This window comes from Vitis riparia, chromosome 7, assembly GCF_004353265.1.
Source record: "Vitis riparia cultivar Riparia Gloire de Montpellier isolate 1030 chromosome 7, EGFV_Vit.rip_1.0, whole genome shotgun sequence".
Taxonomy (NCBI): Eukaryota; Viridiplantae; Streptophyta; class Magnoliopsida; order Vitales; family Vitaceae; genus Vitis; species Vitis riparia.
This window is the reverse complement of record NC_048437.1, coordinates 8,984,053-9,011,081: the sequence shown is the minus strand read 5'-3', so window position 1 is coordinate 9,011,081 and position 27,029 is coordinate 8,984,053. Positions and strand designations below refer to the sequence as shown.

Genomic DNA, 27,029 nt, shown 5'->3' with positions numbered 1-27,029 from the left:
CAAACATTTCTTTATTTTTATAGAGATATTTGGATTTCTTCTTTCATAATACCCAAAATGCACGTAAGGAGTAACTTTGCAAACCTTATTAGAAGAAAACTTCAAACTTTTTTATATTAAAATCATTTAGATTTCTTAAAATGATATGAATTGAGTGTTGTGAATCGTTTGTTGATCCCAAACATCCCCCACACCCAAGGTTCAAGAGTGGCATCATTGCATATCATAGGTTAAGAATTTATTTAATCATTCCATCTAATATGCCCTTTCTTTTTTTTTTTCTTTTTTCCAAATATAATTTATTAAATATTGGTGAAAAAAAAAGAAAAATAAAATAGTAAATAGCATATTTCAAACAGTTTCAAGTAAAGAAGAATAAATACCACTTGTCCAGAACCGAATCAGCCGGGGAAGAGTTGACAATAAATCGACTGATCAACTGTGATTTTACTGAGAAATTTGAATTCAAAAGCACTGAAACTCAACTCAGCCCCAATCCATGTGGACTGCGCCAGATCCCTAATTCCTCCAATTCCATTCAGATCCAACTCCTCCGTTTTCTCTAAACCCTCTCTAAAACCCACCCCTTTCTTTTTTTCATTTCCTTAAGTTTCCCACCTGGGTTTCTGTATCCATTACTGGTACGTGAAATTTTCTTGGTTTCTGCATCTGGGTGCCCTGAATTCAGGCTTTTTGCTGCAAAAAGTCCAAGTTATTGTTGTGGGTTTTGTATGTTTCTTTTGGGGTTACAGGAGTGACAGGTGGTGGTGTAGATGGCAATGACGGAATGCAGCGTCTGCCATTCAAGATTCACAGCCACTGCTTCCAAGACCGTGTCAAAGGCATATGACAGGCATAGGAGCGACATCTCCTCCAAATCACGTGCCCTGAACATCCTTCTGGTTGTGGGCGATTGCATCTTGGTTGGTCTACAGGTGATTATTCTCCTTCTCGGTCCTTATCATATATCAAAATTTCGTTGATGTTGTGAGAATTCTGAATGTGATTATGTGGTTATATTTATCATATCTTTTCTCAAAATTTTCTTGTCCAACACCAGCAATGCCATTCTCATATGTTTCCTTTTTCCGCTTAATTTTGAGTCCAGTGAACCTAATAATCATTGTTGGCTCATTTCCCATCCCGGGATTATTGGTAATTTAACATTGTATTAGAGAATTGGTTGCTCAAGGTCACTTGCGGGCTTGCAGCATGTTCTGGTCCTCATTAGCTTCATATATATTGTGGCATATTGTCAAAGACTACGCATTTGAGCTAATTATTAGTTTACTACTTAAGCTTCACATGGATTTGTTAATTAAGATTTTCACAGCTAAAATGACAACTAAGTGTTGGGAGAAAATCCAAGGGGCAATAACACACAAGAAGAGCACTCGCCAAGGTAGCCCAGTTGCTTAGGGCGAACACTGGGAAGTATGGTCCCAGTAAGTGACACATGGTCATAGGTTTGAATCCTACTACTGATGATACCCTGAATTTACCCGGTGCTGGTTAGTGCGGGGCGGTCAGCACCACGAGTTTTGGGTTTTCATGAAGAGTCTTAAGAGCTTGACCATGAAAGGTTCCTTGGTTATCAAAACACACACACACACACACAAGAAGAGCATACACAAGATTTAGAGTGGTTCACTCTCAATGTGAGAGCTACATCTACTTTGTTGCTGTAGATTTTCCACTATGATGAAAGAGAAAAGTACAAGGTATCTAATTCACACACCCTCTCTCTAAAAGATGGTTACCCTAATAATCCTTTATATAATGCAAAAATTAGAACAGATTATTGCATGTGTAGAATGCCTAAAATACCGCTTAAAAAATTAGGCTCAACACTAAGGCATACTACCTCACTACACCTCGGCTGCTTGATAATGTGATGATGTCATGTGCTGACACAAGATGAAATCATGCTTCACAGGATAGTAGAAGGAAGTTAGTTAAAAGTGGTACAACTGCCATTTTTCTTTTCTATTAAGGTATTTTTTATGCAATTACGCTTTAATATTCATTATTCCTTTTTCCCTTTCATGGTCTTTGGCAGCCTATATTGGTATACATGTCTAAGGTGGATGGAAGCTTTAAGTTTAGTCCAATAAGTGTTAACTTTTTGACAGAGGCAACAAAAGTGCTATTTGCAATTATGATGCTCTCGTTCCAGGTACTCTTTTAGTTCTTTAGCAAATTTTGTTCAGTTTCCCTCTTCTTTTTGGGTGTCAATTGCTTGTATTCCATGTACATTCATAGTTTGGAATAGAGAAAGTCTTGGGACTTAGAAACTAGCAGCTCATTAATAGTTTTAAAAAATTTCACTATCCATTGCAAACTATACTGTTAAGTAGGTTATTGTGATTCTATAATAAGTTAGTGGTTCCTTGAGTAACATGGTATAAGTACTCCAACTTGCTTTGACTAATTTAAAAGAAATTAAAATGACATAGAAAACTCCTTGTAGCAACAATAGGAAGAAAGAAAAATAGAAAGGGAACAAAGAAATGGTGAATGTGGAAATAAGTACTAGTCATGGGATAGAAATATTGTCTTGGAGGCATGGCCTAGATCATAAGATAAGGGGGAACATGTGTTGTAGATGGTACACTCATGGCCAACAAAAATTGCCTTTGAGTTACTAACTTTGAGTTCATGAAAAATAGCAAATTATGTAGAGAAATTCATGAATCTCCATAGAATCCTGTTGTATCATTTGGTTGATAAGCACTGCAAACTTACTATCTTCATGAGGTTTACAAGAGCTTCTCTCTTTAGCTTCTTCAATAGCCTTCAGGACCTGGAGTAGCTATACTCTTTATTCTAGTAAGTAGGGAATTTTCATAAAGAGATTCCATGGGGATGTACATGTAATATACAATAATCACCCAAAAAAAAAAAAAAAACGAAAACAAAAGAAGCAATAATGAACCCCTTGCTTCATGTACTGTTGATAATGGCAATACAATTCATAGAAGATCTAGTACCCTCGCTCATGGCTTCTACCTTGCATAGGTATAATGATCCCAAAACTTTCAGCTTCCATCCTGGTATCTCTACCCCCCATATGTTATCATATTCCGCTAAATACACCATGATATGACAAAGTGACCTGGCCTTGAAACTTTCTTTCTAAGCTTCCTGATAAGCTTTTTGTGCTGACAAGCTACAACTTCTGGTGCTTTCCCCAGGAGGACCTTGTCTACTTGAAATCTTAGAAAGATTATGGACCAAATATCCTGAACCAATGGACAATGCCAGTGCAGGTGATTAGCCGTCTCTTCATCCATTTTGCATGCAGCTTCAATATGGGAAAGTTATTCCTTTCCTTGAAGCTAATCAATAGTCAGGACATGGACTGCCGCCAAATGCAATATGCAACTTAAGAGTAGTCATGCTGGGGTATGCAGGACTGAATCTCTTCAAGTTCATGATCTGAGTCCTTCTCCCCCCTCCCCCCCCCCCCCCCCCCCCCCCCCCCCCCCCCCGCAATCTAATTATTATAAGAAGTGCTAATCAGAAATGTTCAAATGATCATTAACCTTACATTATTTGAGGATCTTTGGGGGATTGAGTTCCTGGCTTTTAGGCCAGGCTCTATGTTGAACAGCCTTTATATCCAGGCCTGGAACTTGTGATATATGCAAGATTGCTAAGTTTTTTTTGGTTTGGTGGGTTCCTTGGCCCGTGGCCATTCCCAGAGCTGGGGGAAATGCACTTTTGCACTTCTCTAGATGCTTTTTTTTTTAACATTTTAATGGATTCAAGTTTAGAGAACAATCTTTTTGTTTTATTATTGACAACACTGACTCTCTCTATCTCTTTCAATTCCTGCAGGCTCGGCGTCAAAAAGTTGGAGAGAAATCCCTTCTCTCTATTTCTACATTTGTGGAGGTAAGAGAGTTCTGCCACTGATGGTTTTTTGTATGTAAGATGAAGTTAAGAGACTATTCTTTTATCATTGAAGTGACTTGAAATCTTATGAACTTTCTGTGGCTTTGGGCTGTTTGGGAATTTTTTTGAAAACAATTCTCTGATGTTTTCTAAAATAAAAGTCTGTTTGGGAACTTGGATTGTTCTCAACCTATTTTTTGTGTTTCCAAATATTTCTTAAAATTAACTTTTATATATAGTGCTTTATTTTCCATCATTCTCCATATTTATACAATTACTTTTTGAAGTAGCCCCTAGGAAATAAGTGAAAATAATTGAAAACAATTAAAATATGTTATTGGAAAACAATCAAAAGAATTGCTTTCTATAAAAAAATTACCAAATTTGTTTTAAGAATCGAAGACTATTTTTAAAAATAGTTCCCAAAGAGGCTCTTTGTTTCCATTTTAGTTTTTAACTCTACCTTTCTGTTTTGTTGCTCTTTTAAACTTGAGTTCTTCATGTGCTAAGTGCTAGAGTAACTCTAAAGTTTTTAATTCTTTATAATCTCAATGATGTCCTTTTCTTTCTTTTTTCCTGATCTCAATATGGTCATTTCATGCAAAGTTGCCAAAGACTAGGACTGTAACTCAACCCTCCCTGACCTCTGCTTTGGCAAAAACCTGCAGTGCATAATAGCCCTTTTTCCCTCTTGCAGGCAGCTCGAAATAATGCGCTTCTTGCTGTTCCAGCTCTCCTTTATGCTATTAATAACTATCTAAAGTTCATCATGCAGGTGTAGTCATATTATATATTTTTACAATTTTCCTTTACTATTCCTGCACCTATTGCATGTTGTACATCTTTCAGTATATCATTTCTCTTAACTCAGCAAGAAAATTAATTCATAAGATGTGGGCTTTTCCTTCATTGACTTTGTTAAATTTTTATTTATTACTGGAAACCTTTTGAATAGTTGAGTTCTGATGTTTAATCTCAGTTGATGCTCCATAACAGTAGTTGTACTTCCTGTGCAGCTTTATTTTAATCCTGCAACTGTGAAGATGCTGAGCAATCTGAAGGTATCTTATTGCATGTTATAACTAGCAGTTAATAACTCTTTATGACTTACTTTATAGTCAATGGTTTCAATTTTCAAAATTCTAGTTTGTCACATGGGCGGTGCTTGTCACTAGATGCCCTTGCCATTGGTTAAATGTGTTGAGACTGTCAAGAATATTTATTTAGCCAACACTGCTTACTGGCACAAATTTGGTAGTACAGTGATATATTTTTTTTGAGACTTGGTAGTTTCCTCAAAATTATGAATGCATGTTTCTGGTATGTGTGTAATTCATGACGGCATTACAGAGAGAATTTTATTTCAACCAAGGACTGTTCTTTTCATTGTTCTTTAAAGAATAATACCTTAATCTTTTTTTTTTTTAATAAATAATTTGTACTACTTATTTTGTTATGTTTTAGATGGCATGATGATCCAATTTATAGTTTCCCAAGTTTTTTTGCTTATCATTCCTTTTGTGCTATGTTTCATCATGGGGCAGCAAATAATTTGTGTTCAATCTTAAGTAGATTCATCTTCCTATATTGTTAATCAAGCACACACTTACCATATATATACAATACAAATAGTATTCCTTGATATTTTCTCAACTTATTCTCTACGAAGATATTGTCAACCTATGTGTAATGCCAAAGTTCTCAAAGTATTCTCCATATGTTTAATTGTTTCTAGAATTAGAAGAGATCTATTACGAGAAGGATTTATCCACGAGAAAATCTTAGCAGTTACATCCAGTCACAGACTACACGAAAGTTGCCCTTTTTCATGGGGATTTATGTGGCCCGTGTTTCATGAAGATGTGGTCCTTCGAAAGACACTTTTAAGCCCATTTTGTGGAGGGTGGGAGAGCGACCATAAAATAGCACTTTTTGGAAAAATGGGGGAATTCCCATTTTTTATGGAAAATAAAAGTAAATAAAAAATGGCGAAGTTTTTTGAAGTGGAGAAAAAGGCTTTCCAAGTAAAGTTTGAAGGTTCCAATGGTGGAACTTGGATCTCAATAATAGAGAGGAGTCGAGGGTTTGTTGTCTCAGTGGGTTTTGGAAAGGAGGAGTTGGAACAGTTGTGGAGTTGGAGGCTTCCAAGGGTTTTATTCGAAAGATTAGGGACAAGACTAGGACTCATTTGATGGAGATTTGTTTCAATAGTAGAGGGAGATTCATGAAAATTACAGAATTTGTTACAAAGAGGAAACCCTTAATTCTAGTTGTTCCCAAGGGTGTTAAAGGCAATGGGTGGGAAGTCCTTAGGAAGGTGATTTCTTCAGGGCAAGATTTTTCTAATCAAGCTGTAAGAGCCTTGAAGGAGACGATTGAAGATTCTCAGGCGAGTAAGGGCATTTAGAAAGGATGTCGGTCCTATGCAGATGTGGTTGCAGAAGGACCTAGGAACGAAGCTCTGTTGCCAGTTGGAAAATGGGCCAAAGCTGTAATTTGTGAAAGTAAAGGAAAAGTTCAAGATTGGGTTTATGTAGGAAAAACTATTGCAAGGATGATGGGTACGAAAGGAATGATGTCTGTAACCCCTATTTCCGCTTACAAGGGGTGTTTCTTTGTGGATTCTGCAAGAAGAGCTGATTGGTTCCCAGATTAGGGGAGTTTAACAGTGAGAGGAGGGTTTATTTTAAGGAGATGGTCGCCAAGAGAAAATACGGTTGTATTTGGAAAATTTAGAAGGGGTTGGTTAGAACTAAGAGGTCTTTCTTTTCATTTGTGGGATGAGGATCAGTTGAGATACATTCTGAAGAAGTGGGGGAAGGTAACAAAGGTGGCACGAGACTCTTTGAAGCTTGTAGACTTGTTGAAGGTAAAGTTGTGGGTGGAGATGCTTCCAAATGTCGTGCTACCTGCATTGCTAGAGGTGGAAGATGGGGCCTGGTCATTCACGGTTGCAGTTTTAGTCATCGGAGAAGATGAAGAAGACGACCTTTTCAGGTCTGAGTCAACCCGTAGCAAGGATGAGTTGATGTCAGCGGGAGGTTGCGTCTCTCAAAGGCCAAAGAATGCTGCGGGGCTACGTGGTATCACTAAGGATAATGAGTGCTACAGTTGGAGGCCTCTTTCTCGATCCTGTTCTCGTTTTCCAAGTTCAAATTTGGCTTTCAAAAGAAAGAAAGGCTGGAGAGGGAGTCTCTTAGGCCCATTGGTGGGAAGCAATATTGGGCCCACTAAGCCATATGCCTTGTTAAAAGCCCGATCTGTTAGGGCCCAATTTGGGGCGAAAAGTTTTGGGCCTCCTACTGGTCCAATCTTTAATCAAGCCTACGAGACAGAAGCAAGGTCTTCTAAGGGCGGCCTTGAAGCGCTTTTGTCCTCAAAGCTCCAGTGCTCAGAATCTTCTGCAAATGAGGTCCTATCGATTGTACACTCTCAAGAGTCGTCAAAGATAAAAGGCCCCTCAGTCGTCGCAAGGTGCAAATCAAGAAGCTGGCCTCTGTGCCTTAAGGTGTCGCCTTTTGCACCGAAACGTAAACTAGATGGGGGTGTTTCAACGGAAGCAAATTTAGCCATTTTCCGGGGCAGTTCAGTCTTCAATCAGGGTGTTATTTCTCCTATTCCAGAAATTTCCCAAGATTTCACCGTGGAGACAGAGGGAGACGAAGGGCTTTCGCGCTGCAGTTTGGAAAACAAGGTGTGTCTTCCTTTCTCAGCTTCCTTTGAGAAGGGCCATCCTTTGGTTGGGGCTTTTGTTCCAAAATCTCTTCCCGTCTCCTCTGTTTCTGCTTTTCACTCTTTTCGGTGCCAACCCATTTCTTTGATTCCGCTAGAGTCAAACTTTGTTTCTCAGGTTGTTTCATTTTCGGATTTTCCTGGTGATGAGTTTAGTCGTCTTGTTGGTGTGCCATTTCAAAAGGTGTGGCATCTCCTTTAGAAGCCTCTAACCAAAATCTTAAAGACTGTTCTTTCCTTAGGGAACCACTTAGTAGCCCAGAGGAGCTTTGCGTCTCAGGTAGGGTTTCGTCCCTAGAGCCAGAATCTTCCACCCTTCCGTTGGAAGGTTTTCAGATTGAGAGCCTCACGCCCAGGAAGATGGTCATGGTTCAGTCGGTTTTGGAGAGTTTGAGGATTAGAATTGTCAAAGATAATGGAAAAGGTGCGGTAGTAGAGAGTAGGAGTACTCTTTCTGCGGACAAGGTCTATTTCAGAAGGAAGAGAAAGACTGTTTGTGGAATCCAGGGAGAGGCTTAGGTCTGGTTTGTGCTGGGTTTTTTTGTTTACATGAAGATCTTAAGTTGGAATACAAGAAGGTTAGGTTCCAAAAAGAAAAGGAGGATTGTCAGAAGTTTTTTAAGTTCTCAAAATCCAATTGTTGTGATGCTTCAGGAAACAAAGAGAGAAATTTGGGATAGGAGGTTTGTGAGTAGTGTTTGGAAGGGAAGAAGCATAAAGTGGGCTGCTTTTCCTGCTTGTGGGGCTTCTGGGGGGATTGTGATTATATGGGATTCAAATAAGTTAAAGTGTATAGAGAAGGTGTTAGGGTCTTTCTCTATAACTGTGAAGCTGAATTCTGGTGAGGAAGGGTCTTTTTGGTTAACTTCAATGTATGGCCTGAATGAGCCTTTGTGGAGGAGGGATTTTTGGTTGGAGCTTCATGACCTGTATGGTCTAACTTTCCCAATGTGGTGTGTAAGAGGGGACTTTAATGTAATTAGGAGGATCTCTGAGAAACTGGGTGATTCTAGGTTAACATTCAACATGAAGTGTTTTGATGAGTTTATATGGAAGAGTGGTTTGTTGGATTCCCCTTTTAAGAAATGCGGCTTTTACTTGGTCAAATATGCAAGTTGCTCCTATTTGCAAGAGGTTGGATAGGTTTTTGTTTTCTTCCGAGTGAGATTCTTTTTTCTCTCAAAGTCTTCAAGAGGCGCTTCCTAGATGGACCTCAAATCATAGCCCAATTTGTTTGGAGACTAATCTTTTAAAATGGGGTCTGACTCCTTTCAGGTTTGAGAATATGTGGTTGCTCCATCCTAAGTTTAAGGAGAATTTTAGTGATTGGTGGCAAGAGTGTACGGTTGAAGGTTGGGAAGGTTACAAGTTCATGAGAAAATTAAAGTTTGTTAAATCAAAGTTGAAAGACTAGAATAAAGTGGCCTTTGGAGATTTAAGAGAGAAGAAAACTTTCATTCTTTCGGACTTAGGTAGAATTGATCTAATTGAACAAGAAGGGAACTTGAATCTTGATTTGTAATCAGAAAGGACCTTTAGAAGAAGAGAGTTAGAGGATTTGTTATTAAAGGAAGAGGTTCATTGGAGACAAAAATCTAGGGTCAAGTGGATAAAAGAAGGAGATTGCAATTCTAAGTTCTTTCATAGAATGACCAATGAAAGGCGAAATAGGAAGTTCATTAAGTCTTTGATCTCTGAGAGGGGGGTGACTTTAAGCAACATTGAGATTATCTCAAAGGAGATTGTAAATTTCTTTGGGAAACTCTACTTCAAACCCGAAGGTGCTTCTTGGAGGGTTGAAGGGTTAGATTGGGTCCTTATTTCTGGAGAGAGTGCGGTTTGGCTGGACATGCCTTTTTCTGAAAAGGAGGTACGATTGACAGTTTTCCAATTGAATAAGGAAAAGGCCCCAGGTCCTGATGGTTTTACTATTGCAGTATATCAAGAGTGTTGGGATGTGATCAAAGAGGACCTCATGAGGGTGTTTCTATAGTTTCACACCAATGGGATAATAAATCAAAGTACAAATGTGACCTTCATTGCTTTGGTGCCTAAGAAAAACCAAACCTTTAAAATTTCAAATTTTAGACCTATTAGCTTGGTTACAAGTTTATATAAGATAATTGCTAAGGTCTTATCAGGTCGTTTACGCAAAGTCCTCCATGAAACGATCTTTGGCTCTCAAGGAGCCTTTGTTGAAGGGAGACATTCTGGACGCTATGTTGATAGCCAATGAAGTGGTGGATGAGAAAAGAAGGTCAGGGGAGGAAGGGGTGGTCTTCAAAATTGATTTTGAGAAGGCCTATGATCATGTGGATTGAGGCTTTTTAGATCATGTGCTAGAAAGAAAGAGGTTCAACCCGAAATGGAGATCTTGAATGAGGGGTTGTTTGTTTTCATTAAATTTTGCAATCCTGGTTAATGGGAATGCAAAGGGTTGGGTTAAGGCCTTTAGAGGTTTGAGACAAAGAGACCTCCTTTCTCCTTTCCTTTTTACTTTAGTAGCAGATGTTCTAAGTAGGTTGATGATCAGAACAGAGGAAACTGGGCTAACCGAGGGCTTCTTTGTGGGAAGGGATAGGACTAGAGTGTCTTTGCTACAGTTTGCAGATGACAATATCTTTTTCTGTAAAGCCTCGCTGGAACATCTTCAAAACCTCAAGATCATCCTTTTGGTTTTTGGGCAAGTATCAGGATTAAAAATCAACTTAGAAAAAAACACCATTTCAGGTATTAATACAAGGCAGGAGTTGTTGTCTGGTTTAGCCTCGGTTTTTTATTACGGAGTGTCAGAGTGACCTTTGTCTTATTTAGGTCTTTCATTGGGAGGGAACCCAAAGACAATAGGTTTTTGGGATCCGGTGGTTGAGAGAATATCGAGGAAGCTGGATGGTTGGAAAAATGCCTTTTTGTCTTTGGGAGGGAGGATTACTTTAATTCAGTCAAGTCTATCTCACATCCTTAACTACTTCCTCTCCCTCCTCAAAATCCCAGTATCAATAGCCTCAAAGATTGAGAAGCTGCAGAGGGATTTTCTTTGGTCTGGGGCGGGGGAAGGGAAGAAAGATCATCTTATCAGATGGGATGTTAATTGTAGGCCAAAGGAGTTAGGAGGTTTGGGTTTCGGGAAGACTGCTTTGAGAAATATTGCTTTATTAGGGAAATGGCTTTGGAGGTTCCTTAGAGAAAGGAGTGGTCTTTGGCATAAGGTTATTGCGAGTATTTATGGGACACGTCCTAATGGATGGGATGCCAACATGGTGGTTAGATGGTCATACAGATGTCCTTGGGAGGCTATTGCTCAAGTTTTCAAGGATTTCTCCCCTTTTGTCCGCCTAGTGGTGGGGAATGGGGAGAGAATCCATTTTTGGGAAGATCTTTAGTGGGGTAACCAAACTTTGTGCTCTCAATTTGCTGGTCTTTATAGAGTTATTTCTGTGAAAAGTTTCACTGTCTCAAATGTCCTTGGCAATTCCTTTCTACTGTCTTGAAATTTTAATTTTTATCGTAATCTTACTGATACAGAAATTGATCTCCTTTAGAGAATCATGTCCTCCCTTAGTTCAGTGCTTTTCTCTCATTCTTTGGCAGATTTAAGAGTTTGGTCTTTGTCATCATCAGACTTGTTTTCAGTGAAATTTTTTTTCTTGGCCTTGTCAAAAGTCTCAAATCATATCTTGTTCCTTCCGGCCAAGTTTTTGTGGACTTCAAAAGCCCCCTCAAAGGTTAAGACCCTCGCTTGGTTAGTAAGTAGTACATGGGAAGGTAAACACCAATGACAAGTTGCAATTGAGAAGACCTTACAAATCCCTCTGTCCTTAATGGTGCATTCTTTGCAAAGGAAATGGAGAATCGATCGACCACCTTTTTCTTCATTGTCCTATTACCATTGGACTTTGGCACAAGTTGTTCAATCTAGTAGGGTTGACTTGGGTCCCTCCAAGGAGTATTGTGGACATGATGGTTATTACTTTTAAAGGTTTGGGGAATTCATTAAGAGGCAAGATACTTTGGAAAATTGCTTGCCTCACTTTGTTATGGATGGTGTGGGCAAGAAAGAAACAATAGGATTTTTGAGGATAAGGGGAGAACGGAAGAGATGTTATGGGACTTGCTTCTTTTTTATTCCTCTCTTTGGGCCTCTTGTACTGCAGCTTTTAGCGGAGTTCCTCTTAGTATTTTACAACTCAACTGGACTGTGGTTTGCGTTTCAAAAGTTTGAGAGTGTTGGGGTTTTTCTTTGTATTTAGTTTTCTAAAGTTGGGTGTTTTCTCTTTTGTTTATGTGGGAAGGACCTCTCATCCTTCTCTTGTTTCTTCTATTTCTCTTGTATCTCTTCCTTCTCTTGTATCTTTACTTCTTTTAATATATTTTTCTTTGTTTCTGATAAAAAAAAAAAAAGTAAATAAAAAAAGGAAATTCAAAGTGTCTTTCCTGTTTCTCTACAAAAAAACACACTAGAAATCACCTCAAATTTATTCTTCAAAAAAACCGGTTGTCAAAACAAATTTTCAGAAAAATTGTTTCCAGTTAAAAGTTTATCAAACAGGATTTTTAAGTTAGAAAATCATTTTATATTCTTAAAAATAGAATTGTTTTCAAAAACAATTTCCAAACAGGCTAATAGAAACTTGACAAAAAGTATAATACTACTTAAAAAGAAACTTTACAAAAGATGAAACTTAATATAAATTAATTATTATAAGTCCCAAGACGAAGTTGAATCATTATTGGTGTCCCAAATTAAGGCTTGAGAATAGGAACCATCCTTTCCTTTTTTTTCCTTGTAAGTTTTCAAGGGATATTTCTCATGTTGTTCCCCATCAACCCTGTGGTTGGCTTAGTAAGTGCCAAGGTAGTCTAATTCTTCTGTGCCACCGTTAGGAAACTCAAACTTTTCCATGGTTTCCATTTTATTCTTGGTCATGGACAATGTGAAAAAAGGAGAGAACCATACAAGAGTTTGATAATCTCTCTCTCTCCCTCTCTCTCTCTTCATTCCATTACCCCCTTATCTAGGATGTTTCTCTGACAGCATCAGCAAGCTGCTCTTTTGCCTTAATCCAGCAGTTGAATGTGAACAACCCAATCTGAGCATACCTTTGTACCTTGTGGGCTCTTATACATTGTTAAGACAGGAAATTGTTACGGGTTAGGTACTGGAAGTAGCATCAGTTGAGCCTTCAAAATTGGGGTTTATGCTGCTTCATTAATTTAATTTATTTAAATTTGGAACTAAAATACCTGATTTATGAGATTTTTTTGAAATTCAAACATGTAACACAAATCTAACAAAAGACCCACCTTTTCTTTCAGGAACTTTATGTTTCTACAGAATTTCCTGATAACTTTCTATGTTTTCTATGTTTTTTTTAATCTTATGCTGTGAAGAAACATCTGCAGGTTCTGGTCATTGCTGTTTTGTTAAAGATAATCATGAGACGACGCTTTTCCATAATTCAGGTTAGTTTGAGCATTAAATATCTTTCCTTTGATCAAAATTGGATTGTACCTTTTGTGAAGGAGAATAGTTATTGTGAGCATTTGAGATTGCTTGTTTATAAATATCTTTCTGAAACATGTTAGTTCTGGCTTATACATTTGACTGGTTCATGTTCTCTGACAGTGGGAAGCTCTTGCCTTGTTGCTCATCGGAATAAGCGTGAATCAGTTGCGGTCTCTACCTGAGGGTACCACTGCTTTGGGTCTTCCTGTTGCAACAGGCGCATACTTATACACGCTTATCTTTGTGAGTATCTAGTGAATTTATGCTATTGTTGACATTTTTGGTATAGTTAGTTTGTGTGATGATCCGTTATTCTGGCACTTAGTGAATAACCTTAATTGATCAAATCTCTTTAAACTGGTGGAATATTAAAATGTTTTTTATGTCCACATGTGATAATGTACAATATTGTCTCTAAACAATTTTCATATTTGAATGCAAATTTTTTATGTTTTCCTCCCTAGGATATTCTGATTGGGATTTCAATGTGTGAGCAAAAATTAGTTGCAGCACTGGGGGAAAGCTTTTATGTAGGCAGTATTTGACTTTGTTTCAAATTTTATATTCTTGGTACTGGATGGGGTATAACATTAAGGAACAGCTACAATACTGAAGCTGATCAATAATACGTGCAAGTATGGGGTGATAATAGCTAAGGACATCTAATAGCTCTCTGAAACTCTCAGAAAAGTCGTAAGTACAGGAAAAACATAGAACACTAAATCTAAAGTACAAATAGAAATGACATTGATAAGTTTTTTTTCGTGATGAGATGTTTTCTTGCTCACTCATTCCTTCTATACTTAGTGCAAATGTATGCTAAAATAGTGGCGCAAGTTGCATAATATGCAAGAATTGTGATTTGAGTGCACAAGGATGGATATTAGGTCTAAAGTGTTTTGTAATTCATTAACCAACTCTAAGAAGAAATTATTAACCATATGAATAGCAACTTTAAAGGGAAAAAATGTAGATCATACCACTCACATACAATATTAGATAGAGGAAGCTTGTAACTGGGGCAAAACAAATTACGAAATACTGGTGTGCACTCTATGGAGCTGATATGCCAGAAATCTTCCCTTGTTCATTTCTAATATCAGAAGATCCGGGTTATGATTGCCATTCAAATTAGAGTTAGGATTTCTTAAACTGTTTAACATTTAAATCATATAGGCAATTTCTCTAAATAATTTACCCATAGCATTAATAAGATCAATATATATGTAATAATACATTTATATTGCACAAAGTATAAATTAAATGATAATATACTTATGCAATAGATTGGGATTGCATTGGACTGGGTTGCAATGCCACAATCCACAATCATGTGCAAGCTAAGCTGAGGGTGGGCTTCTCAACCCGAGCTTGCCCTTTTGTCAGGTTGGATTAACTTCAACTTGTCTAACTTGCTGCCCTAGTTTCATATGAGGACAAGCAAAACTGATGAAGATTGAACAACAGTGAAAAAATTTGGCTGGTATTTTTTTCTCTACTAAGAAACTGCAGTCATGAAGACAACTTACTAAAAACATTCAGCTCTTACAGCCAAGATTCTTCTTGAGGCAAAAATCATTATTTGTTTCTTTTCTTGCCACCTGACTTATTTTGTTTTGTGAAATGATGTATTTGTCCACCTTTATGAACATAGATATTCTTATACTACATGGATTTTGCTCATGTCCTATTTTGTAAAATCAATGTGGACCAATCATAGCATGCCACGTGTCTAATAAATGTCATGTGAGCTTCGTCATGATACGACTGATCACAGGATGCCTATTGTCTTAGTACGTAGTAGTGCATATTCAACACCACTCTCCACTAACATGACTTGTGGCGCATCTCACCCTTGGTCTCCAACTCATGGACAGATGGGTGTCCTCCCTCTATAGCTCTTACGCTGTAGTGTTGCATCATTTGAACTTGGAAGCCTATCTCCAAACATATTCCCTGGTTATCTGAATGCCTATGGAATATGGATGCCCATCTATGGAGGGTGTCAAGAGGATCGCTCCTACTATACCTCTTGGTGAAGGTGACACTACGTACACCTGAGAGGGTTAATTGTTTCACAGGTTCGCCAAGGTGGGATTCACATGCATCAAACTCATCTTAGCTAAAATAAGAGGGCATGTGTCATCTCCAAGAGCTTCATTATTGATTCATTAATGTGGGAGTTTCTATTTTGAAGCACTATAAAAAGGCACCATTTCCTGCCAAATGGGGAAGGAGTTTTCTCACTCTCCTTGGTGCTTCCCTTGATTCCACTACCATCCTCTTGAACCCGCTCTTGCCTCTTATTCTGCTCCACCCATGTGGCTGATTTCCTAACAATAAGAATCTACACAAACAAATTTCATTCTACTTCATATTCCTTTTATACTCAAGTGCTGCTAACTTTAGGACATTGATTTTTTTTTTATTGGCTTATTTTATTTTATTTATTTAATGCTCATTTGGATGCATTTCCAGTGTTCTTTTTTCAATTAGTAGTAACTTTTGTATAAAGTATAGTAACTCTTATACAGAAGGTGTAGACTTACCTTATGTCCTTAAAATATACTTTTAAAATTTTAAAAATTTGAGGTAATAAAATTTTTTTAACACCTCAATTTTTTAAGTAGTTTTGAAAGTCATATCTTTTTAAGGTAAGTCTCAAAGAGTTCTTGCATTTTATACCTAATAAGTTTGCCAAATTCAGTAGTTTTTTGGGGTTGCCAGTGGTGGGGTTTGAAAAGGAGATCATTGCTCTTTTGAGGAAAATGGAATCAAGGAACGGAAAATGGGATTAAGGTCTCAAGGGGAAGTAGGAAATCTTTGTCTTCTCGTCTGGAGAGGGAAATCCAAAAGCTTCAATGTCCGGTGAATTACAATTGCTCTCTTCTCTCAGTCAGGGGGAAAGGGGAGAGCAATGGGGGTTTCTCTCACTTTGAGGTCACGAGCTTCTTCCTCAATTTGGATGGTGGTTTACGCTAGAAGGGCTTTGGGTAGTTTCTTATACTTCTTAGGGTTTAACCAGTTTTCTAGCGGGTTGGGTTGGGTTGTTGTATGGGTGGTTTATATCAGCTTTGCCCTTTCTTCTCTTGCTAGCCTTTAGGCCATTTTTTGTATACTCTGTGTACTTGGCTGCACCTTTTTAATATATTTTCCTATTTACCTATCAAAAAAAAAAAAAAAAAACAAAAAGAGTTCTTGCATTTTGTACGGAACTTGCTATCATTTTCTGTTTTTAAAAATAGAAAAAAAGAAGTGGATCCAAGCGACACCTTATTTATTTGTTTATTTTGGTTTATATATATATTATTTGTATATTTTTTCTTAATCTCTCATCATTTCCTAACTTGAAGACATTAATTCAGGTCACTGTTCCATCACTAGCTTCAGTCTTTAACGAGTATGCACTGAAGAGCCAATTTGAAACGAGCATTTACCTTCAGGTAAAAGGTCTTACCAGTATCTATCACTTATTGTACACTTGCTGTAGTCTGGAAGGCAGGTTTTGATAGTAAGACAAGGAGAGTCATGGCTGATTAATCTTATCTCATTTCTGCATTACCTTATGGTTGCCTCCCTGGTTGGGCTTATCCAAACCTACATGGGATCATAACTCAATGTGACGAGTTCATTATTATTCTTATGATCTGTTTAACATGTCTATAACTTTTAATGAAGTGTTTTTACAAGAAGATTTGTAAAGAAAAAAAAAAAAAATCCAAAATCTCTTTCCAGTTACTTTTCTACTTGAAGCATCTAACCCCCAATTTTCTGAAAAGAATTCTGAACCCTAAGTTTCTTCAACTTTAAAAGTTCTTTAGTATGAAACTAAAATTCACAGTAAAACACCTTCATAGTTAGAAAAAGCTTTCAGGCAGTCCAGAAGCTCTGCCATAGGAGGTTCTTTCTTTTTAAAAGCATTAAATGCCCACGTTTAAATTCATTGGCTTTATATACCTGCTTGCTTAAGAGAGCTAACTGTATCTTTTGCAGAACTTGTTTTTGTATGGGTATGGTGCTATATTCAACTTTCTAGGCATTATTGGAACTGCCATTTTGAAAGGTATGCATCAAATTCTCATTCAGAAGCAATCCAATTTAAGAATGTTGATTGAACCAGAAGTGTTCCCATCCATGAGGTTTATGATAGGACGAAACGTTGTAAGGAGAACATAATATCAATTTTTTTCTTGTTAAGAACATGGTATCAATTATCCATATCTATGTTTACATCAAGGGAAGATTTATTTGTGTTTATTTGCTCTTGATTTGACTACCTCAGACTTGTCATCACACACATCATATTTATTATCTTAATCGATGTGTTGGAAGTAGTTATCTTTCTGGCATAGCCCATTGGTTGGTTGGGTCAAGTGATTCAAGAAATTGAAAATGGGCACTTGTTTGCATATAGTAATTGTCTGATAAGCTCAATGCATGAAGCTCACTTTCCTTTGGATAGTGAGTGGTTACATGTGGCCTCCAGCTCAAAGCCTGGCCAAAAAGAGTATGGGAAACATGACAGTCTGAAACCAAGTATTATGATTCCATTTTGCTTGGGGTTTGGTTTTTCTCTTCAACCAAAAATGTGCCGGTAGCGGCACATTTCCATGTTTCATTTTGGGTACTATTGCACAATTATAGGTTCTTTCCAGATATATACACATATGAACACATAAATAATACAAAATCTATAAGCAAAAAAGTATTTTTCTGCAAAGTTCTTGTACATTTCTAGAGTTTCCTAGTTTCAAACATATAAACAAGTATTGTTAAATTGCACTTGAAATTACAGGAAATAGCAGTCATGCATGATTGAGTAACCATGTAATTGGGACATTTTCTTCCCACAATATCAGTATTTTTTTTAATCTCTAAATAATTTTTTAAAATTGGTAATGCAAAAACAGAAATAGACAGCCAAACCACCAAGTATAAGAATTAAAAAGTATGAAAATCATGAAATGTATGTTACTACACTTGGCTTAAACAAGTAATAATCCTTAAGTGCCACATTTATGTATTTGATGTAGTTATGTAAGTGGGAGCTTTGATACCATCATTCCATTTATTATCCAAAAACAGTAAAGATAGGGCTATCACAAACAAAATGACCAACACAATAATCAGAAGGAAGGATTAAAGGCCTTCTACCAAATAAATATCAAAAAGAAGGGAAAGGGAAAAGATGGGAAAGAGGAACAAAAAAAAAAACCACCCAAAACCACCATGTAGAACCAAGCCTAGAAGTATCAGGGGGGCATTAGCCAATCCATCAGTTTCTTGGTTTGCCACTTTAGACTTCCATGAGAAGGCAAATGGTTATAATTCAAGCAAAGAAAAAGGATTAAATAGGAAAGTTATTTAAAAGCCTTTGGGCCTCTTGGTTGTGCATACATCTGAGTTTAATTATGTCTCTAATCTCAGTTTAAATATTTTAGGCCCTAGTAGCTTTAATATCCTGCAAGGACATTCCAGGGCTACCATGCTTCTAATTTTCAACAATGCAGCACAAGGGATCCTGTCTTCATTTTTCTTCAAATATGCAGGTGAGCACTTTTTTCTGGACCATTCTTATTTTCTAGTACGTGCCAAATATGTAGGTGGATGTGTAGTTCTATTATGTGCACTGTTTGTTTTTTTACTTAAGAATTTGTTTGTGTGAAGATGATATTATGGGGCTACTCTTGGAATCTACTTTCATATCTGATGAAGATTCTTCAATCTATGTTTTAGTTCCATATTTTTGCATAAATTTCTGAATTACTTATGGCCTTTGAAGAGCTTAGCTTCCCTTGTCTAAGCTATGGCTTGAGAGTGATTATGATAGTTATATGGTTGCTTCTACGGTCTTAATCTTGTTTTGTTGTTTTAATTTTCTTAACACATTTTTTTTATAGGAAGTTTATCTTTTCCCCATTGAAAAACTTGAAAGTTTTGGCAACTATAAATTGGTGCTTGCTGCCAAATTATGTTTTAACAATAATAAAAGCCAAATGTAGTCTGCTTCTCCCTTCTTCTTCCTCTCAAATTTGGGCACACCCTCTCTCTCTCTCTCTCTTTTTTCTGCGTGTGTGTGTTTTTTCTTTTTCAAATAAATAATTTCTCATGGAAAAGCGGATGAACTATGGAACTTCAGGAATTGGTTTGTTTCAGAATTTTCCATGAATCAAGGGCAAAACAGAGGAAGCTGCCCTCTTGTAGCCTATTTAATTAACTCCCTGCTTTGAGTATACGAGGCTTTAGGAAGAAAGATAGCTGTCTCATACATTATTGTCAGAAATGACATGCCATTGTTTAAAAAGAGGTCATAAGAGATCACTGCAGGTGCCTCAGCTATTTAAAATAACAATTAACAGCCAACAACTTGGCTATCAAAATGAAAGGTTTCTAAATTAGTTCTACATTTTTTTTACCTTTTTTCAGTCTTTTCTTTTTAGAAACAAATATCAAATATGATCCAGTAATGTTTTATTAAAAAGTACTGCTCCAAAATGCCTCCCCTGTACACTTTCTTGATAAGAAGCTTCTTTGATGCATAACAGATACAATTTTGAAGAAGTATTCGTCAACTGTTGCCACAATTTTCACGGGCATAGCATCTGCTGCGTTGTTTGGCCATACCCTGACTATAAACTTTATCTTGGGAATTTCTATTGTATTTATCTCTATGCACCAGGTAACTGACACTGTAATTTTCCTTTTTGTTTTGGAGTCTTGGTTATAATTATTTTGCCTGTTTGAGTTACTTTTACCGCTGCTTTCAAAAGGCAGAAGACAAATGAGAGAATGGATGAGAGAGTCGATTGACCTTTCAAAGGCTTGGCTTATGTTTGTTTGTTTGTTTTCTGTTCAGTTCTTTTCACCCCTTTCAAAGGTTAAGGATGAACCAAAAAATGGCTCTTTGGAAATGATAGATAGTCAGAATAACCAAAGGTATGCGTCTGTCTTCTTTCTCTTATTTATGTACTACATGTTAAGTTTGCATGATTTTGAGGGGCAGTTCATTAGTGGAATCCCAGCATGTGTTGGACATTGTGCATTGTGGAGCCATCCTCCTTAGCAAAGCATCTTTGCTTTCTAGGTTACTAAACCAAGATATGGATAAACTTGAAGAATCATCCTTGCCTATTCTTTACAATAATAACACCAAGTTTAAGCCTTTAGGCCTGCCTCAAAGTGAGCTTTGAGGAAAGGGCCTTGGGGCATCTCCAAGAAGTTGAGTTCAACGGAATCTCATGCCTCAAGATTTGAGGCTTTCGGGCTGGGCCAGCTTGACACCTTTAATCTCATCTTATGTCTGAAATATACACATTATACACTAACCAAATATGTGGGATCTATAAAAAAAATTAGTTCTTAATACATTTTATTCTTTTAGCTTTCTAGTTTGTTTCTTCAGAATTCTAGATCTCTGTTACACATGAGTCACAACACACCTATACCCTCCCTTGAGGTTTCCTTGTAATCCTTACTGATTTTTCTTCTGAACAACATCATTATTTGTGCTCGACTTACTTTGTCTTTTTATATACTAATCAAATATAAAAGAATTCCTAATTGATGGGCTCTGTATTCATCTTGGCCATTAAAATCATTGTTTTAAAAACTGGACTGAACTGAACGGTTTGACCGTCGGCCAGTGACTTTTCAGGTTCGGTCCACCCTTTTGGGCCAGCGAGCTATTAAACGAACCTCAAACCATTGGAACTGATGGTTGGATCGACGAATCAAGTGAACCGGCCGATTTGTAATGAACCGAACGGTTCACTGCATGTCGTTTTTTTTTTTTTTTTTTTTTTTTTACATGAGAGAGAGATAGAGAGATGGTGGGAATGGGAAGATTGCTGGCTGACGATCAGCAGTCACACTCGAGCTGCTGCTGGCGGTGAGGTGGTTGCGGGTATGGTGAGAGAGGGCAAGAAAGAAAAGAAAAGGGTAAAGAGGAGGAGAAGAAGAAAAGAAAGGGGGGGTGTGGCTAGGGATGGGTGAGAGAAGGGGAAAGAAAGAAAAGAAAAGGGAGAAGAGAAGAAGAAGAAAATAAGAGAAAAGGGGAAAAAGGGCCCAGTGGGGGTGGAGGGGAGCAATTGGTGATAGGAAGAAAGGATTTTAGGATTTTGTTTTTTAAATGAATGGTGGAGATTAAGTATGAAAATGGAGGGTCCAAATGGGTCCTCTGAAAAATGATTGAATTATCTAAAATAGGTATAAATAAGTTTAAAAATTGGATTTTTTCAAAATACATTTATATTTATTTTTATCATTTAATTTGATATATAAAAATAAAATATTATTAAAAAATTTAATTATATATATATATATATATATATATATAATTTCTTATAAATATTTTTAATTTTAACAATATATAAATTATATATTTATGATATCACTGATTTGATCGTCATTCAACCATCAATCCAATCAGTGAACCGATAATTTTTTCGATTTAGTGATCGGCCTGGTTCCGAAAACATTGATTAAAATATGCCTGAACATGCTTAGGATGGACCAAATTATGAAGTTCATGGGGATTGGTGGTCCAAAATATTTTGTTCTTTACTTCAAAATATCATAAGAATATGTATAATGCCAAAGGTTTTTAATTGTATGAATAGATATTAAATTTGAATTTCTCCTCTTTGCCATTCATATAATATATCCTCGATCAGTTAATGTGTCTATACTCTTGCATAGGCTCACCATTTGCCTCAAGTGGTGAAGGCCCATCAGAAACTTTTGGGCTTCACCTGCCCATAGATTTCTCCTTATTTTAATACTTACAGCTGACAAGTTATATAATGGAATGCCAGATGTGGAAAGTTACTCCTTGGTTACCTGCAGCAAGTTCTTGCAATACAAATTTCAACAAACTGAAGATGAAATTCAGATCTGTTATGGCTTATAGCCTTGAAAGTTTCTAAATATTTTCATTTTAATTTTTTTTAATGGTCACAATTGGATCAAAGAAACTATTGTTTGAACCTATAAAAGTTTTAACTATATATGTATAATTTATATTATTTCTACTCTCTTCCTTTTTCTAATTTAAATATGAAAATATGTTCAAAAAATCATTAATCTGATCATAATCACCAATGACTGTTTAATTTACATTTTGGGTTGCTTGATTAAATTGTTTGAGGGAGTTGATGGAGATAACAAAAACAGGATTGTAGTTTCAGTGGTTATGATCACTTGTTCATGCTAGTTTTTCAGGAATCTCCTCAGTGGTTGGCATCAATTAGCATTATAATACAGCTAACACACTGACATGCTGATTAACTTATTTTAATTCTTTTTCTATTCCGGGCAAGTAGCCAAGTTCCCAAATTCCATTACCAGAAAGTCCTCTTCCTTACATCAAACTTGATTTCATTTTCAAATGGAAAAGAAGCATCAAAGATTCAAAATTTATTTACATACCTAAAAGGTGATAAACTCATACTACTGTTTTTCCAGGTCTAAGGATGCGTCCTTTATAAATATGGCAGCTCGGGCGAATGAAGATGTAAGAACCTTCAGCTACAGTTCTTTTAAATTCTATTAAAAGATATGTGTGTTAATTTTTTATTTTTTTCCTTTTCCTTTTTCCAGGCTAGTCATCGTGTTGAACCTGATGAGAAAACACCACTTCTTCCCATATAAAATTCCAGGTAAGCATCTGTGTTTTGTTTTCCCAATTCATAAAACATTATTGTTGCATTTGTTTGATCACCATACCTTCACCTAGTTGAGGCTTCTCTGAAGTAGTTACCTGCACTTAAATCAACTAGTTGGAAATCATCATTTAAGGAATAATTTGTTGAGAGCAATCAACAACCTTTAACCCTTAGGTTTAATCAGTATTTGAAAGAGCTAATGCTCCTAAGTCAAACCACTGTTAAGATAGCAGAGTAAATGGATGGCTCCACATACCAAATACCTAGGCTATAACCCTTGTCGGTATTGCTACTTTGATCATATATTTACTAGGATCTGTGTAGCTCCTTTAGGAACATGGCTGATCAATGCTGTCCAATCATCTTTTGGCTTTCAATACAAGGTAGTCCAGTAGAAAATAGCAAGTAGGGAATCATTTAGTGTTAAAAGAGTGTTTCCATCACTTTCAATCATGCTGGATTTCAGGAAAAGTATGTGTATTTCTGTTATTTAGCAACCCCATCAGGTTTTATTTGGTCTTGACTGCCATGCTTTGGGAAATTACTTTATAATTAGTATCTATCATACCCGGATCCTTCATCTTAACTCAATGTAACCGTGTCAAGACAACACAGCATAGGTGATGGTATGGGATCCTTATCAAATACTCCTACTTTTCTCTGAATTTGACTATTTGATATTTGATTGATTGATTTTTTTTTTTTCAATTTTCTTAGCAGATAATTACATCGAAAAAACCAGTGGTCTGAAAGTGGACTGTCATAAAAATATGTGAGGATAAAAAAGGAAAAATAGAAAAGGAGTTCTTACCAAAGATATCTTTGTTTTGTTATTGATATTTAATTAGTTTTTTTTTTCCTTTATCCTTGTTACTACGTCGTATTCAAATGTCTGTACTTCTTGTCGAAACCTTTTTAAGCTGAATCCCATATCCTAAACTTGTAGATATAAAGGATCAAATATCTAGACCCATATCCATACCTGACACTCGCACCCTGAACCCATGCAACATAGATTTGTATAGGCGACAACTCTAATTAGACTTTTGACTGCATGTCTCAGAGCTCAACAATTATGAAACTCGTCCTAATCAACAAAACAACTGGAATACCCATAAGCATGAATGAGAAAAACTGATGAGGTAGAAGTTGTATAGCTAGGTGTGCGATGGGATACATTTCTTATTTTCTGTTTTTAAAAACAAAAATTAGTAGTAAATTTTATATAAAATACAGAAACTCTTAGAGATAGACATTAAAAATGTAATAGTTTTTAACAATGGTTTAAAAATATTAAGGTATTAAAAATATTTTACTAACTCAAATTTTAAACTTTTTGAAAGCAATTTTTAAGGATAGCGGGTAAGTAAACTTTTTGTTTAAGAGTTTGTGCTTTTTATGTAACTATTTTTAAAAACAAAAAACAGGAAGTGTATTCAAACGGCCACCAGAATTCTTCCTTCTGCTGAGAAATTTATCTTACTTTGTTTGACAAGAACTTTTGAGAAATTGATATATGATATAATATGGAAAAGAAGAACCAGTCTGGGTTTAAATGCTGGAATTCAAACAAAGCTGTGGTCTGGCCAACAGAAAATAAATAGAACACCTAATAGAATAACTAGCTCCCTCACATATAGATATTACTCGCTTTGGGCCAAGGCTTGTATGGTTTTAAAGCGTGTTTACATATTTATGAGAAACTTACTACATATATAATGTTAGGAACTTCTTTTTCTAGGTCTTATAGGAGATCTCGTACCTAGATACTATGTAAAATGTCTGCACTAATTTTGCAAGAAAATAAAACTATGATATGCTAACAGTTACGAACCAAATCTTAAGCGCTGGATCCCCTTGGAGTAGGCTAAAATGAGGTTAGGATGGGTGCATGATAAAGGCATCAAAGGCTTTGCATTCATTGACTGGTGCCTTTATGAGTTGTAGAAGCAAGGGGGAAAAAATGTTCCTAAGCTTCAATATGACAAAAGAGCTCCAACAAGAAGACGGTAGACCATATTTAACATGTAACAAAAATCATATACAAAAAAACACGAAAATGTCATTTCATGAAATGTTATTCCACATGAACATTTCACTGGTTTGTCCAACATATCAGTGCATCTAACTTGGCAAAAACTTGCCAAAGTAGGAATTCTTTTACTGTTGCATGAATGAAGACATTTTTCAGATACATGCACTCAACCCTGTGTTTTATTTTTCAAAAGAACATTGATTCTTTTCTCAAGAAATTGTGAATGATGAATGATCCCAAATAACCAAGAAGCAGTACATGAGGGGGCTCCTGAAAAAGCCAAAACAATAACAATGATGCAGGTTTAGAAACAACAGAATCTGGCAGATATATCAACTTATCGTTCCATCAACTTCATTTGACCATAATTTGCTTTCCCACCCTCCTTTTCTGTTGCTCTCGATCTTTTCACTTTATTAAGATTGTCATACTAAGCATAACTCCTGGCATAATCTCTATGAATTCCCTTTTCAGGAATGCTGTTTAACAGATGACATTCTTTTAGCTGGACTCATCAGGAAGTTAAGCAGATGAAAGCCAATTTCAGTAAACCGAGAAATCCTCTCTTACCTTCAGGGATCTCTTCATATCCATGGTAGTCCACCACCATCCTCAGTGTTTAGCCCTCAGTAACCAGTACATACAGTTGATCAACTACGCGCTTTCTGCTATACAAAAGGTTTTCTATACTGAGTCATAGCTTTGTATCCAACCTTAGATAAGGCATATAAAGTAATTATTCCGTATTTTAGCCCTACTCTTGTTAATTTTCTCAACAAATACTATATCACTAGCAAACATCAATATGATAATTGAAAATTCATTTTTCTTCAACGTTGTTGCAGTACTGATGGGTTGTCTTCATGAGTTGAATCCTGAAATGGTTTGTTGCAATTTAGAATGTCTCCTTTGTTCTAGTATGGTAGTTCTAAAGTGCTTTTCCCCTCCATTCATTGGCTTTTAGGATCTTGTTAAACAAATTGGTCCATTCTTAGCCGTCGGCATCTGATATATAAAAGCTTGTTAAATTACCAACTTTCTTAAAAGCTCATGCTTTTCACATACATTAAAAAGCTTGTTGAGTCATCAACTTTCTTAAAAGCATAAGCTTTTCATTTAGGCCCAAAATGACTATGTTGGAATATTCTTACTCGCATGCAACTCCATAATTGGCACTTGGAGAGATGAACAAATAAAAAAGTTTGTGTTCACGAATAAACGGGAGAGATTCAAACTCAAAACCTCTTATAAGCTAGAGCTCAAATATCTAGTCGGGTTATTGACTTTTTTAAGGTTATATTTGGTTGGTCAGATATAGTATGAGATGAGATAAGAGAATGAATATCATATCCAATTATATATTTGATAGGAAAACACACTTTCCAAGAATTTTGATAACTCATGTTATAATGATTTGTAAATAAATTTTTAAAATCACGAGAATTGACAAATCTAACACATAATATCGATCATGATAAATGATATTAGAGTCGATCCTTCGTGACTTATGAAATTTCATACATGTAGATGAGTAAATGTGATATTTCATATATGGAATAGAAGAAGTTCACAATTTTTTAAGGAATAGAGACTTTTAATCGATTCCTAATATTAAATACTTTGATTTATAAATAAACAAAAGGAATATCCTAACTATGGAATATAAAAAGATTAATTTAAACAAGTTGAAAGATGATAAAATTAAATAAAAAATAAAAATTACATGGAAACAATTTTTTTCTAAAACATTCTTATTATAATGAGAAAAAAAGGAAAAGTATTTAAAAATAAAATAAAGTTTTAAATTTAAAAAACAATTATTAAAAAATCAACACCTTTCAAGAAATATGAATTAAATGGGGCTTCAAAAAACCAAGAAATAAAAATAACTAGAAAAAAAAACACACAAAATAAAATATAAAATTACAAAACCTAGATTATTAATAAAAAGAAGCAAAAAAAAAATCCATAAAGAAAAATATTTTATTTTTGTTTTTTCAAATTGAAAAAATTATGTCTTTTTATCTTAATAACTAAATGACAAATAGATTAAAAGAAAAAAAATAAATTAAAAAAATGTATAAATGAACATTGATATACGTATACGATTTTTTCACATATCTAATGATAACTACATTAATTATTTTTTAAAATTTATAAAAAGTGTTAAAATAAAGTTGTTTTAGTAATTATTTTA

At 35.9% G+C, this 27,029-nt stretch overlaps 1 protein-coding gene across 2 annotated transcripts; it reads left to right on the top strand.

The window, feature by feature from the left end:
• Positions 1-397: 397 nt before the first annotated feature.
• LOC117918931 (CMP-sialic acid transporter 2-like) lies at positions 398-25,666 on the top strand. Of its 2 annotated transcripts, XM_034835908.1 has the most exons (16): positions 398-641; positions 753-935; positions 2,060-2,176; positions 3,841-3,897; positions 4,595-4,672; positions 4,914-4,958; positions 13,033-13,092; positions 13,256-13,378; positions 16,501-16,578; positions 17,129-17,198; positions 18,577-18,684; positions 19,681-19,814; positions 19,992-20,071; positions 22,598-22,646; positions 22,733-22,791; positions 25,307-25,666. In XM_034835908.1, the coding sequence occupies exons 2-15, from the start codon at positions 774-776 to the stop codon at positions 22,781-22,783; spliced, it is 1,212 nt and encodes a 403-aa protein (XP_034691799.1). In that variant the 5' UTR covers positions 398-641; positions 753-773; the 3' UTR covers positions 22,784-22,791; positions 25,307-25,666. The 2 variants fall into 2 exon arrangements, with proteins under 2 accessions (XP_034691799.1, XP_034691800.1); XM_034835909.1 differs by lacking the exon at positions 2,060-2,176.
• The last annotated feature ends 1,363 nt before the right edge of the window (positions 25,667-27,029 follow it).